General features: G+C 61.6%; 1 protein-coding gene across 1 annotated transcript; it reads left to right on the top strand.

The window, feature by feature from the left end:
• Nucleotides 1–4,213: 4,213 nt before the first annotated feature.
• Nucleotides 4,214–15,058, top strand: LLGL1 (LLGL scribble cell polarity complex component 1; the record flags this gene model as incomplete). The annotated part of the gene is made up of 22 exons (XM_079542834.1): nt 4,214–4,713; nt 6,623–6,720; nt 8,971–9,052; nt 9,135–9,250; nt 10,017–10,175; nt 10,260–10,422; nt 10,511–10,646; nt 10,751–10,805; nt 10,898–11,055; nt 11,160–11,377; nt 11,457–11,524; nt 11,875–12,028; nt 12,347–12,451; nt 12,596–12,888; nt 12,958–13,111; nt 13,192–13,345; nt 13,433–13,716; nt 13,909–14,173; nt 14,258–14,372; nt 14,475–14,566; nt 14,765–14,888; nt 14,980–15,058. The coding sequence occupies exons 1-22, from the start codon at nt 4,249–4,251 to the stop codon at nt 15,056–15,058; spliced, it is 3,537 nt and encodes a 1,178-aa protein (XP_079398960.1). The 5' UTR covers nt 4,214–4,248.
• Between the last annotated feature and the right edge of the window lie 18 nt (nt 15,059–15,076).

Genomic DNA, 15,076 nt, shown 5'->3' with positions numbered 1-15,076 from the left:
GTGATCTGTTTTGGCTGAGGATGGAGCTGCAGCTGGCTTCACTGGTGTTGGTCCAGTGCTGACCTGAGGTCTGTATTGGAGCCTGGGAGCTGCAGAGCAAGGGACTGCATTGAGTACGTGCTGCTTTCCAGAGCTAGAGACAGCAAAGAGGAGTGGGAGGGAGGCTGTGCTAGGGGGAACGCTTGCCTTGGGACCCCCTGAGAAGATGTGGGATGCTGCTGGGTACGGAGGAGCTCTGTTTTGGCCCACAGGATGTTCGTCAGCTACCACTGCAGCAGTTGTCTGATGCCTTCTTGTTTCTGTGCGTGTTCTGAGGTGAGGACTCTGCTTGCCCCAGGAAGTGATGAGAGGCGTGAGATGTCTCACCCTGTGGAGGTAACGTTAGAAGTCTGCCTTCTTCCTCGTCTTTTCTCACCAGTTTGTGTTTTCTCTGCCTGAAATCTGTGTTTCGCAGGTTTGGGGCCCGACACCATATTTAGAACCCTACTTTTAAGAGTCTTTCTCCACTTGATTCTTTGAACCCGAGTGTTGGCAGTTGTAAGGAGTAGTCTTATTTTTAAATTTTTACTGCTTTGTTCTTCCTCAAATTGTAGTTTTTCTTAGTGTTGTGTCCCCCCCACTCTTCATGATCTGCACGCTTGGCAATAAAAAGATGTAATATATTTTGAAACCCGTTTGCTGCTGTCTTGAGGAGCTACTGGTCAAAAAACGGGCACTGTTCCTTAGTGATGACATCTGGGTCTCATTGTCTTTTTCCTTCCCTGCTGACTTCTGCAGCTCCCGCCACTCGTCTGTCCTTGGGCTCGCTGCTGAAGCTGGATCCAGCAGTTACACTAGTGCAAAGGGAATTGCTGTCACCCTCAGCACGGCACTGAGCTGCAGGAGGTTTTGTAGGTGAGGCTCCTACTGCCTGTCTTTGATTCTCTTCATCTGATTGCTTTCCTGGTGAGAGCTCTCATCGGCTCGCTGTGCAGCTTTGAGAGCAGCCTCATGGCCAGCGTTCGAAGGCACTTACCTGTCTTGTCAGAGAGATCTGGAAGTTCATGCATCTGGGACTTCTGAAAGGCCATTATCAGTCCACACTCGGCATTTGAGGCAGCATTCCTCCCATTCCTAGCTTGTGGCAGAGAATCCAGGCCATCTCTTGGCTACAAACCCCGTTTTGGAAAGCTTGGCGTTCCCCAACAGCAAAACAGCATGCAGGGAGCAGCGATCTCTTCTCCCCCTTATGGCTGGTGTCTGCAAACATCTCTGGCAAGCTGGAAACCTGCTAGTGGGATGCCTGGGGTGGCTGTTCCTAATTCTGGTTTTGCTCTGGACATGCCCCATTCCCTCCAAGGGCATTAGGCTGTGCTGCTTTGTGCTGCTGGCAGTAGCAGTGCAGAGCCACCTGTTCTCCCTTGCTGGAGGTCTCTGCTCTGCACAGCCTGCTCTCCCCCTCTCCCAATTTTATGCCTACCTCTGCATTATGGATACTATACTCCAGTGTCTCAACTCACAGTGAAGGCAACCTGCCTTCCCAGGGCCACTCCCTGAAGCAGCAGGAGCACTGTGACTCCCATGGGACAAGATAATTTCCACTAAAGGCTGAACAAAGCACCCTGAGGTCTTACCTCCTCGCCTGGTACCGTCACCTCATCCCAGTCCTTGTGCAGTCTGTACGTGTGCAGGCATCCTGCTTGTCCCGTTGGGTTTTGTATTCCTGCATGCCTCCTCTGGGAGCTCTGCCCTCCTTTTCCTCATCCCAGGTCTGTGCTGTGGGTCTGAGCTGGCAGCCATTGCTGGAGCTGCTCTCCTGCCGCCCTCTGCTTCGTTTTGCTTTTAGTTTTCAAGCTGACCGCTTGGGCCTTGACACCTTGGCAAGAGTGGGACACAACCGATCTGACCCATAGGATCTCTTGGGCAAGAGTCCCCAGCGTGCAGGCAGGCCATCTCCCCCACTTGTACAGACATTTTATATACACACGGATGTATATGTGTAGATACATGGTTTTTTAACTCTTTTTGCACTGAACAACATTGGGGTGAAACCTTGATTCGAAACAAGACGACACCTTTTTCACATGGATCCAGATGTCTAGATCCCTTACTGTGACCTGTTTGGTAAAACCGTGGCTCAAAACACTGCTGATGGTTGTACCTGTTCTCTGTCGTGGCTGTGTGAAGGCTTCAGTCAGACCAACAATGTGAGTCTGGTGTGAAGATGGGCTCATGTGCAGGCCTGACCAGGTCGGCTTCTTTGTCTCCAATAGTTCAGCCATGCAGTCCTAACTGCTCTCCATCCACCTGCAGCGTGCTGTGTAACCTGCTCACCCTGGAGCATGAGGCTGTGTATGATGTGGTGATCCCACGAGCACTCAGACCCACAGCCCAGACCATGAGAACTGTCTTTCCTAAGGAAGGGGGAGGTAGATGGAAGTTGTCCCTGCTTTTCTGCCAAGGGAGGAATTTGGGTTTGCTGCCCTTACCTGCATGTTGAGAAGATTCGGCGATCCAACCAAGGCTCTTGTGATGGTTGTGTAGGCTCCACTCGTCCTCTGGAAGAAAACCCAGGGCTGTCTGCCAGCAGTGAGAGGTGAGCTGGCCCAGGGAGGGGCTGTCAGCCCTGCGAGCAGCTCCCAGCCTGGTGGAGGCTGCCAGCTGTGATTTCCACCTCCCTGCAGCATGCAGGGAAGCCCCAGTTTCCACATTTAGCCCTGAGCTCAGGGCTGAGACACCATCAGCCACTCATGCTGGTTTCAGAGATGTCCCAACCCAAACCCGTGGTTGGGAATGGACTGGAGGGGGGCTCAGAACATGGCCATGGGGTCTGGCTCCCCATCCAGGGGCAAGTTGTCTTTTGTCTGCCAATTGCCCTCCTTTTCCTGGCGAGGAGGAGAAATGCTGAGCCGAGAACCACATCTCTGCTCCTTCCTGCCCCCCCTGCCCACACTTAGAAGTTCTGGCTGACTTTAATTTTGTTTTATAAGATTCTAATTTTTTTTGTTACAAATAATAATAATAAAAAAAAAAAAGAATAAAAAATAAAAAAGAAAGTGGCAATATTTTTTTCTGTAAGCTTTTCCTAGGAAAAAGCGTGGTTTGTAACAAAGTTGTACAGTTCTGAAGTTTGAGATACGAGAAGTACTGTGTGAAACGCTGTAAATGGGGCAGAGATTATTTTATGTACAGTCTGACGCAGGGGTATACTTTTAATTCTGGTTGATTCTTAGGAAGAATTTGGTTCTTCACTGTCAGGGTTTGGAATTTCATGGTTTCATTATTATTATTATTATTTTTTCTTGTATAGATTGCTGCATTAATTGAATAAAAGCAGAAAGCATCGCTGTGCCTGCCTGTGTGGTGGGGCTGGGATTGCTGTGGGAGAGGGGAGCTCTGGGAGGATGCGTGTGCTGCCCTGGAAACCAGGACGGGGTTGCAGTGGGTGCTCCCTGCCTGGTTCTCTTCCTTGGTTCCCCATGGGGCGGGTGGTGACGATGTCCCTGTTGTCCCACCGCGCTCTAGTCCGGAGGAAATGGGTCAACCCAAGGGGTCTGCACCCTGTGCTTCAGCCTCATCAGGGCATCTTGCGGGCTGTGCCTCCTGCAGGAGGGCTGGGTGCTGCCTGGCGTAGTGTCCTTCCTCCTCCTCTTCTTTCTGATTCTCTGCAGATTTCTCCCAAAAGAGAGCAGTCGGGCTCTTCTGCCCAGGCTGCGATGGGCTCACTGTGGCTGGAGGTGTTTGAGGACCATTGAGGCACTGAGGGATGTGGTTCGGTGGCACAGTGTGGGCGGTTCGGGGTTGGACTTGGTGACCTCAGAGGGTTTTTCCAACCGGAATGATTCAGTAGTTCCTGGCCAAGTCCCCATGCTGTCTCCACACGGTACCATCGCGTTCCTCCTGTCAGCCCACAAGAACCTCTCACACTAGGGGTGCCAGGATGGCTGGTGGCCGCCCTCCGTCCCCACCCCAAAGGTCCAGCCTCCCCCTGGAGAGAACCTGAAGAGGGATACCGAGGCACGAGGCCTCGCAGCGCAGCCCCGCACCGTGCGGGCGGCCCGCCGTTACTCAGCGCGGAGTGCCGGCCCAGCCCTGAGCGCGGCGCCCAACTGACTCAGCCGGGACCGGGCCCTGCGGGTGAGGCCTGCCCTGGGCCGCTCCGTGCGGTGAGCCCCGGCGCCCAGCACCCCCCGCGGCCAGGACGATCGGCCTGGAGCCGTCCTCGCTGCCCCTCAGCCCGGCCCTGAGGAGAAAAAAAAATACGAAAGAATGAGGGAGAAAAGAAAAGGGAGAAGCGCATCGGCTGCCATAGAGGGCTGCGGGGCAGCAAACTACAACTCCCGGCAGCCTCCGCGCCAGCGCATGCGCAGCGCAGACAGGAGGGCGCCGCCGCGCCGCGCGTGCGAACGCGCGCTGATTGGCGGGACGCGCCGTCCGTCAGGGCCACACCCCGCCCCGCCGCGGCGGTGCCTGCCCGGGGCTCGGCGCGCGGCGCGCGGCGCTCGGAGCGGGGGGGGGGCGCCCGCACCGGGACCGGCACCGGAGCGGCACCGCGACCGGGAGCGGCACCGCCGGCAGCGGGAGCGTCTGCCCCGGGATCACCGGTCCCGCCCTCCGCTTCCCGGTACCGAGCCGAGCCCCGCCGGCCCCACCATGATGAAGTTTCGGTTCCGGCGGCAGGGCGCCGAGCCGCACCGCGAGCGGCTCCGCCACGACCTCTTCGCCTTCAGCAAGGTGCGGACCGGGCGGGGGGCGGGACCCCTGGGCTGCGGCGGCGGGAGGAGGCGGTACCGGAGCCCCCCCGTACTGCGCGGGATGCGGGACCCCCCGGGGGGCGGGGGCGGCCCCGAGGGCACCGGGCAGCGGGAGCCGCCCCCTGCAGGGCTGCGGGTAGGGCGGCCCCGGGGCGGTGGGGCACCGCGGTGTGTGTGTATGGGGGGGAGTCACACATCGCCGCCCCCCGTCACACCGAGACCCCCGTCCCCGGGCGGCAGCACCCGTCTGGGGACCCCCGCGCTCACAGCGTCCCCGAGTGTGACCCCCGTGGTGCCGCGGGTGTCTACGGCCGCCTCGTAGCACTGCAGCGCGGTGACACCTCCACGGCTGGGAGCCGCTTTGCTCCCCCGTAACGCGCCCCGTGGATCTGGAGGCCCCCGGCCGGTGCAGCGCTTTGCCGCCGTCCTGGTGTCACCCCCCGGTCCCGCTCTGTGCCCTCTCCCCGCTGGGGGAGCTTCTCCATCCTTCCCGCCTGCAGCCCCGCGGCGCTGGGACGTCCCCAACTCCTGGTGACACCGAAGGCAGGAAAACATTGTCACCGTGCTCTCCTCCCTTGGATACAACCTCCCCCCCTCATTGCTCCCCGCAGGTTTGGGGTGCTCCAAACTCACCCCTCCGCCTCAGCCCACCCCAGTTTTGGGGTCCCACCACCAGACCCGGTACTGGGGGGTTATCCCAAGGGGTGGCTGCGTGGCGGAAGCTGTGAGCGCCCCGGGACGCTGCCTGCCCACCTGCCTCCCATTAAGGTCTTGGATTTTGTTTTTTTTTCCTTCCTTGCGAGCTCCAAATCTGCCTCAGATTTGCTGTAATTTGGCCCAGAGTGCTCCTTGGCCGTCCGGAGCAGCCTGCTGCCGGATGTGGCCCCACTGCTGGCGGGAGGAGGCAGGCTGTGAAGGGAGCGGGTGCTCAGCCACCATCCCCAGTACCATCACCCCCAGCTCCTTGGGTATCCCCAGTGCCACCATTGATCCTTGAGCTGTCCCTGTTGCCGTCATCCCCAGTAGCACTGCTGCCACTGGGTCTCCAGGTGGTGGTGGATGGGGTGGCTGTCCTGCAGTGAGGGTGTTTTTGGGGTTCTGTTAGGATGGTCCCATTGGTCCCCATCTGAACACTGCGCTCAGAGCGTCTCCATGCTGCCACCCCTCACCCCCCGGTAGCTTTCAGCATCCTGGAGCCAAGTGTGCATCCTGCAGAGCCTTTGGGGTGTCGTGTGGGCGATGGGGACCGGCACCCAAATATGTCCTCAGATTGAGAACCCTCCTGCAAGGGGACATCGTGCTCCCTGCTGCCGGGTGACACCGCAGAGCAGCTCTTGGCACGTCAGAGAGGTGTCACCCCAGAGCATTTTGGTGTCGCAGCCCCTGGGAGCGCTCCCTGGTGCAAAAGGTGGCGGCTGTTGTCGTGTGCCCCCTCCTGTCCTCGTCCCCAAATGCTGCCCAGCCCCTCCCAGAGCAGCGAGCCTGGGCACGCCGCCGTCGCGGACTTCCTTGGGAAGGTGCCTGCAGGGGCTCAGCACGGCCGGCGCTGCTCCCTGGCTGGTCCCGCTCGCCTGGTTCTGTGCGGCATCGCTGGGAACCCTCTTGTGCTCCTTGGGGCGCTGCTGTGGATGGGGGCATCCCCGTGCCTTTGGGTAGTGTGGTTCACTTCTCTAAGGTCAGGGCAGCCCTGGTCCTTCGGTGTCGTTTGGGGTGGTTTGGTCAGTTTTGGGATGTGGACCCCTAAGGAGGCTCCTGGGTAGTGCTGTGGCATCGTCGGTGCGTTGCAGGGCTGGAGTGCCATCCTGCTGGGTGCTGGGGGTGCTGCTGCTCCTACTGGGGGGACTCGGGGTTTGGGGGGATGCTCTGCTCTGACCCCTTTGTCCCCGCAGACGGTGGAGCACGGCTTCCCCAGCCAGCCCAGCGCCCTGGCCTACGACCCCAGGTTGCGTGTGATGGCCATCGGCACCAAGGCGGGAGCTGTCAAGCTGTATCCTTTCCTAACCCCCCCCTCCAAAAAAAACAAAACACCGAGGAGGGAGGGAACGCAGCCCCCAGCCACGTCCTGGCGGTGTCTGTCCATCCGTCCAGCTGGGCTGCAGCTGTGCTGAGTTGGGGAGGGGGGAGGAAGGGGGGAGTGCTGGGGGGCCGGAGCAGAACGGCTGCCTTGTCCCGAACTGTGTGCCTGGAGCGGTGTTTTGGAGGAGGAAAACGCTGGAAAACAAATCCAACCAAAACCCAGGAGCGGGGCGGGATGGATGCTCCCGTCCCAGGATGCTGCGGCTGTGCTTTGTTGCGAGCGGGGAGACTGTGCCGTGCTGCTGGCAGGCAGCCAGGGCTGGATGTGGCCACATCGGGGGCCCCGTGCTGCAGGAATGTGGGGGGGGGGCACTGGGGGGACCGCGTCCTGTGCGGGATCCTTTTTTCTTCCCTTTTTTTCTTTTTTCTTCCCTTTTTTTTTTTTTTTTTTTTTTTTTTTTTTTTTTTTTTTTTTTTTTTTTTTTTTTTTTTTTAATTTATTTTTTGGAGGGGAGGGTTGTTCCTGCTTCCCTTCCTCCATCAGCTTGCTGCATTCCTGGCTCAAAGATGGCATTTCAGTGGCAGGGCTGCTCTGGTCCCATCCTGATGCTGTCCTGGCCGTGCCTGTGCTGTGCTGGGTCCGGCTGTGGGTCGGATGCTTGGGGTCCATCTCCACCCCCAGCGATCTGTGTCCCCTCAGCCACCGGGGGGTCCCAGCACTTGGTCCCCCTGTAGCGCTGCACTGCTGTTGGGTGCCCCAGTGCTTTTTGGCCATCGGCACGTTTTGGTGATGGGGGTGTTGGGTTCCACTTGGAGCCTTTGGTGTTGTGCCATGGGGCGGTGAGCAGCCTGAGTGCCATCACAATGTCCCATCCCTATGGGTCGGCGGCTGCCCTGGGGCTGTGCTTTTGCCCCACTCCTTGATCCCCGCGGCCCCAACCCGGCTGTCTGGCTCCTCCGGGACGTCCCCAGCGCCACGGCGGCTCCAGCCCGGCCACACCGGCGCTGCCAGACAGCTCCCACCTGCCGGAGCCGCCGGGCCGGTTCCCCGTGCCCAGGGCAGCGTGCGGGGCACGGGGCGGTGTGCGGAAACCACACTGCAGGGATGCATCCATCCCAGCCCCGCATGCGGCTCTGGGGTGTGAGAGGCAATGCCCGGGGTTGGGAACATGGAGGCAGCTGGCTGGGAGGGCTGTGGGGTCGATGAGTTGGGGACCGGGAGGCTCCTTGCGCTTGGGGTGCTGCGTGGTTGTGGGCGCTGAGCATCGATGCCGGTCCTGCCGCGCTTCCTGCCGAGCGGCGTTGCCGATGGAAGAGCCGGGACCAGTTGGGTGAGTGCGGCCATGCGGGCGCATACCAAACCCCACCCTGCTGAGAAAGAAGGGGGTGGCGGAGGCCAGGATCTGGCCCGGCCCTCGTGTGCCCGTCTGGCCGCATGCCAACCACATCCTGACCCGCGGCGGCGGTCGGAAGCGCCGTGGTTGTGCCACCACCGCCGACGTTGGCTGCGTCCCCGTGCCCGCTGTGCTGGGGGAGCCCATGGGAAAACTGAGGGCCCCAAGAGCTCCCAGCGCTGCGGACATTGTCCCTGCCTGAGCGAGCGTGGCTAATTGGGGCCGTCCCTGAGTATGGGCTCCCCAGCCTGCGACTGAGAGCGCAATGAGGTGGCCAAATGGGACCGGGAATCCCTGGGATCCATCCCGTTGTGGTCCCGTGCTCTGGGCTGGGGGGGGGGAGTGCAGGACGCGTCCCACCCCAGAGCCGAGCGCTGGGGCCTCCAGCTCATCACCATCCAACCTCATTTCCTCGGCCCCAGCTGCAAACCCTCCGGCTCGCTGCTGTGCAGGGCCGCTCGGGGCCCTCTGTGCGGGGCTGGGGTGGGCTGGGGGCAGGAAGCGAGCGGGGGGAGCAGCGGGATGAGCACAGCGGCTGGCGGCAGAGCGGGTTGCTCCCAGCAACGCGAGCCGGAGGGCCGTTGCTTGGTGACCCTCGGTGAGGGATTGGGGGACGTGTGTGGGGCGTCAGGGAGGGGGGACGGGAGCGGGAGGGGTTCGGCTGCAACGGGGGGGGGGGGTTAACCTGGGTTCAGGTTAAGCTGGGGTGCTGGTTGAGTGGCATCCGAGCAGAGCTCAGGTGGGGCTGTGCCGTTTTTTGCTGCTTTTTGTTGCTTTTCTTTTTTTTTTTTTTTTTCTTTCTTTCTTTTCCTTAACGGCCCCCCCAGGTACGGTGCGCCTGGTGTGGAGCTGACAGGTTTGCACAAGGAGACGGCCACTGTCACCCAGCTGCACTTCCTGAGCGGGCAGGTAGGTGGGGAGGTGTGGGGGGGTCCCACCGAATCCTGGCGGTAGCTCCTGGAGCTCACTCTCTGTTCCCCCCCCTGCCCAGGGCTGGCTGCTGTCCCTGCTGGATGACAACTCACTGCACCTCTGGGAGATCTACCAGAAGGAGGGCTGCTCCCACCTGGAGGAGACGCGCAGCTTCGGGCTGCCTGCACGCCCCGGGTGAGGCGCTGCGCCGCTCCTCCTCCTGCCCTGTGCTGTGCTGGGGTTTGGGGGCTCCCATCCGGCTTTGGTCCCCGTGGGGTGACCCCGCTGTGGGCGGTGATGCTCATTTCCTCACCGGGCGCGTTGGGGCGGTGGTGGGTGAGGTCTGCCAGAGTTTACACCCGGCTCCGCGCCGGGGTGAGGCTTGGCTTGGCTGCAGGGTTTGCGCCGATTGTTTTGCTTAAAGAGGGGAGGGGGGGAACATGGAGCGGGATGGAGCGGAGCAGCTCTGCGGCGTGGGAGTGCTGGGATGCAGAGCTCCCGGGCTCTGTGCACACCTGGCAGTGATAAGGGCACTGGCCCTGTGCTGGGAACGGTGTGGGGGAGAGGGTGGCGGTAGCTGAGATGACCTTGACTGGGGACCTGGAGGGGATGGGAGAACCTTGGCCAAATCATTCCCTACCCCCCCCCCCGCTCTGGTTCTGGCCGGGGCAAAAGCCATGTGGCCCTGCAGTGGCTCAGGTTCTCAGGGGGATCCTTGACTTGTGTGTCCCCTCTGGTGAAGGTCTCCATTTTCCATGCTGTCTCCACACAGCCCTGATCTCAGGGTGTAAGTAATGGCTCAATAATTGCCTGTCACCACCGAGGCTGATAGTGGTGACCAGGCAGCCTGGCTGCTGTTCCTGTGCACCGTACCCATCCCGATTGGAATGATGGGATGCTCTTGGGGTATCCATCCTGGCACTGGGGTCATGCAGCTGACACAGCCCTGCTCTCCCCACAGCTGCTCCCCCAGCATCACGCGGGTGACGGTGATCCTTCCCACATCCTCGGCCACGGTGGCCTGCCTGGGCACTGAGGGTGGAGCAGTGTACTTCCTTGCACTGCCTGCCCTCGTGCTGCTGGAAGACAAAACCCTCCTCCAGGATGAGATCCTACAAAGGTGAGCACCGGTCCTGCACCCCCCAAAGCCTCAATTCCTGACCGTTTCCCCCCCCCTCTTACCACCCTGTTCTCTCCTCTGCAGCGTGCCCGATGATTACCGCTGTGGGAAGGCACTGGGGCCAGTGGAATCCATCCAGGAGCACCCCCAGGATGCTGGAAGGCTGCTGATCGGGTACAGCCGGGGGCTGGTGGCCCTGTGGGACCAGAGCACGCGCACCGTGCAGCATCTCTTCCTCGGGAACCAGGTACCTGGGCCAGGCTGGCTCCTTTATGGGGAAGGGTTCACCCTGCTCCCTCCCTGGGTCCCAAACCCCCGCTGTCCCCTTTTCGCAGCAGCTGGAGAGTCTGGCCTGGGAGCATAGCGGGAAGAACATCGTCAGCTCGCACAGTGACGGCGGCTACATGGTGTGGGCAGTGGGAGGCAGCGGGCAGCGCACCCAGCAGCCCGTCATGGTCACCATCCCCTACGGTGCGTGGGCACCTGCCCCCAAACCCCCTGCCGAGGGGCACATGTGGGCTTTGGGATGGCATTACGGTTTGAGTGTTGTAAATGTGGCACGACCTTCATTCCAGGTCCGTTCCCGTGCAAAGCCATCAGCAAAATCCTGTGGCGGACGTGTGAGTCGGGGTAGGTGATGGGGATGGGGACATGCGGTGCTGGGGGGTTTGATGCAGGGGCAGTGCCCCCATGGAGCCGTGACCGTCTGCTTTCCCCCACAGCAACCCCTTCATCATCTTCAGTGGCGGCATGCCGCGGGCCAGCTACGGCGACCGGCACTGCGTCAGTGTGGTGCAGGGCCAGAGACTGGCCACGCTGGACTTCACCTCCCGCATCATCGACTTCTTCACAGTGCAGGACCCCGCGGTGCCGGAGGGAGGTACGTCCTGGGATACCAACCCCACGGTCCCTGGGTTGGGGGTTTCCATTACCTTCATCCCTCTTTTCTTTATCTTTTTTCTTTTTTTCGCCTCATCCAACAAGGCTTTGAGAACCCCCGTGCCCTGGTGGTGCTGGTGGAGGAGGAGCTGGTGGTCATCGACCTGCAGACACCGGGCTGGCCCACCATCCCCGCCCCATACCTGGCCCCGCTCCACTCCTCTGCCATCACCTGCTCCTATCACATCTCCAACGTGCCCCTCAAACTCTGGGAGAGGATTGTCAGTGCTGGGGAGCAGCAGAGCCCACGTCTCTCCTCTGCAGTGAGTCCTGGGGTATGTGGGTAGGGGATGTGGACTTTGGGGGCACGCAGAGGTGTGATGCTTGGTAATGCTCCTCCAGGCCTGGCCCATCAATGGAGGAAAGAACCTGGCCCAGGAGCCCACGCAGAGGGGTCTGCTTCTCACCGGGTGAGTACCTCGGAGTGGCTGTGATGTTGGGGGGACCCTCAGTGCGAGGAGGGAAGGGGACATCCTCAGCCCGTCCCATGGTGGGATGGGGCAGTGGTGGGATTGGGATGGGGCGGTGGGGTGGACTTCTTCCCGCACTGGGAGCTGAAGCCCTGGGGATGTGAGGGGTGCTGCTGGGCTGACAATCCCCACTGTGCAGCTTGGTGGCCAGGCAGCAGCATGTCACCGCCGCGCTGTCCCCACGCTCAGCCCCTCCTGGCACGGCAGCCACCCAGCACACAGGCGGCTCTTGTTAGCCCCGCAGATGCTAATGGCATCACCCCCACCCTGTCCCTCCATCCCCTCCCCAGGCACGAGGACGGCACGGTGCGGTTCTGGGATGCCTCGGGGGTGTCCCTGAAGCCGCTGTACAAGCTGGGCACCGCCAACATCTTCCAGACCGACTGTGAGCACAACGACAGCCTCAACCAGGCGGGCGAGGAGGAGTGGCCGCCGTTCCGCAAGGTGACGTCCCCAGGGCTTGGAGGAGGCACACACAGCAGGAGGCACACACACCGTGCTGCAGCCCCAGCACCCTCTGCCTCTTGGGAGGGATGTGACTGTGGGAGCCATCCCAGCTGCGCTGTGGGGACGTGTCCCCTCCTCAGGGCACAGCTGCTGCCTCAGTGACACAAGGGACACTTGTTCTGCACGCCCTGACCCACGGGTCTGCCCTGGCCTAGGGGGGGAGGGACCCTGGGACACTGGAGCTGCCCTGAACGTGGTACTCAGTGCTGTTGGCTGTCCCGTGGGTGCGTGACACACCTGTCCCTTCTTCCTCAGGTGGGCTGCTTTGATCCCTACAGCGATGACCCCCGTCTGGGCATCCAGAAGATCGCTCTGTGCAAATACACAGCCAAGATGGTGGTGGCCGGCACAGCTGGGCAGGTAGTGCCTGGGGGATGAGGTGACACAGGGCACCCCAATGCCTGCAGCCTTCCCCCAAGAGAGCTCCCACCCATGGGTTCACTTTGCAGCCAGCGCACAGGGACCCTCCATGTCCCCCACCGGCCCCTTGTCCCCTCCCTACAGGTGCTGGTGATGGAGCTGAACGATGACAAGTCTGAGCATGCCGTCAGCGTGGCCGCGGTGGATCTGCTGCAGGACCGTGAGGGCTTCACCTGGAAGGGCCACGACCGCCTGGCACCCCGGAACGGCCCCATCACCTTCACCCCTGGCTTCCAGCCCAGCGTCCTGGTGCAGTGTGTGCCCCCTGCCGCCGTCACCGCCGTCACCCTGCACTCTGAGTGGAACCTGGTGGCTTTTGGTACCAGCCACGGCTTTGGGCTCTTTGATTACCACCGGCGCAACCCGGTGCTGGCCAGGTAAGGCGGTGATGTTTGGGGACGGGGGACCTCGTGCTGGGGTCCGGGTGCTGAGTGGTGATGCTGCAGGTGTACGCTGCACCCCAATGACTCGCTGGCCATGGAGGGGCCCCTGTCCCGCGTCAAGTCCCTCAAGAAGTCCCTGCGGCAGTCCTTCCGACGCATCCGCAAGAGCAGGGTGTCGGGCAAGAAGAGGCTGAACGCCGGCAGCCCCTCCAGCAAGGTGGGTGCAGCGCAGGGCTCCGATCCTCTCCTGGTGTGACATGTGCAGCTCCTGACCCCCCACTTTCCCCCCTCTGTAAGGTGCAGGAGGCCAACGCACAGCTGGCTGAGCAGGCGGGCCCCCCCGAGGTGGAGATGACGCCGGTGCAGAGGCGCATCGAGCCCCGCTCGGCTGACGACTCGCTCTCCGGGGTGGTGCGGTGCCTTTACTTCGCTGACACCTTCCTTCGAGACGGTGAGAGCCCGCAGGCAGCCCCGAGTCTGGTGCTGTGCCACGGCGAGGAGCTGTCTCATGCTTCTTCCGATCTCTCTCACCCTGCAGCCACCCACCATGGCCCCACGATGTGGGCAGGGACCAATTCAGGCTCAGTGTTCGCCTACGCCCTGGAGGTGCCGTCACAGGAGAAGTTTTCAGAGCGGGCGGTGGAGGCGGTGCTGGGGAAGGAGATCCAGCTGATGCACCGTGCACCCGTGGTGGCCATTGCTGTGCTGGACGGGCGGGGGAACCCACTGCCAGAGCCCTACGAGGTGTCGCGGGACCTGGCCAAGGCTCCCGACATGCAGGGCAGCCACTCCATGCTCATCTCCTCAGAGGAGCAGTTCAAGGTGAGCATGAGTAATGAGGATGGGACCGGACATCCCCAACATGTCTGCTCTGCTCCGGGTGTCCCCATCTGCGCCAGTACCTGGAGGAGCATCCTGGCTGGGGTGACCAGAGGGATGGGGTGGATTGAGGCACCTTTGCTGAGTGTTGTCTGGGGCTGCTCGGACTCCTCTTGCCCTTCTCGCCCTCTACAGGTCTTCACGCTGCCCAAAGTCAGCGCCAAGACCAAATTCAAGCTGACTGCGCATGAGGGCTGCCGGGTGCGGAAGGTGGCCCTGGTCAGCCTGGCCAGCACCGGCGCCGAGGAGCGTGTGGAGAACTGCCTGGCCTGCCTCACCAACCTGGGCGACATCCACATCTTCACTGTGCCCGCCCTGCGGCCACAGGTGCACTACAGCTGCATCCGCAAAGAGGACATCAGCGGCATCGCCTCCTGTGTCTTCACCAAGCACGGGCAGGGTGAGGGCTCAGCTCCGCACGGCCTCAGCGTCCCCCACCTCTGCCTGGGTGCTCCCTGATGCTCTCTGTCTCCCCACGCTGCAGGTTTCTACTTGATTTCACCGTCCGAGTTTGAGCGCTTCTCCTTGAGTGCCAGGAATGTGACAGAGCCGCTGTGCTGCCTGGAGGTGTCCCGGCTGCAGGACACCTCGTGCCTCAGGTGGGTCAGGCCGAGGGCTCCTCACCCCCTGTGGAAGCACCCCATGATGTCCATCCCTGCGCTGTGCCACCAGCAGTGACCTCTCCCTGTGTTTCCTTCCAGCAACTCAACGGTGACTCCGAAGGTGCAGCAAGCCAATGGCACGCACGTGCCACGCAGCCCCGAGGCCAACCATTCCCCTGCTGACAGTGACCGTGAGTGGGAAAGGGACGCAGCAGGGGGAGGATGCGCTCTGGAGCTGGGCATCGTTTTCTGTACTTAGGGAGAGCTGATCTGGTGGGGGGCAACCAGCCCATGGCAGGGGTTGGTGCTGTGGGGTCCCTTCTACCCCAGCCGTGGGGTTTGTGGGGATGAAGGCTCTGGGATCTCCATCCCTCCCTGTGGCTCCCCAGGGTCCCCCGAGGAGCGCCAGGCCACCTTCTCGCCTGGTTCCGTCGACTCTCCCAACAGCAGCATGGAGAACCCGCTGGACACCACTGGGGACATCACGGTGGAGGAAGTGAAGGATTTCCTGGTGTACGTTGTGGGAGGAGCACCTCTGCGTGCTTCTGGCAGCTCTGAGGGGGCTCAGGAGAAGCCCCGGCTGCATCTGGTTCATCTCCCCCAGATCCTCAGAGGAGGTGGAAAGGAACATGAGGAACGCCAGTGAGGACGAGATGCGACCTGCGGGCATCCTCATCAAGTGAGGTGCGTGGGGGAGATGG

This window comes from Tetrao urogallus, assembly GCF_951394365.1.
Source record: "Tetrao urogallus genome assembly, chromosome: 15".
Classification (NCBI taxonomy): domain Eukaryota; kingdom Metazoa; phylum Chordata; class Aves; order Galliformes; family Phasianidae; genus Tetrao; species Tetrao urogallus.
This window is presented reverse-complemented; position numbering and strand designations above follow the sequence as displayed.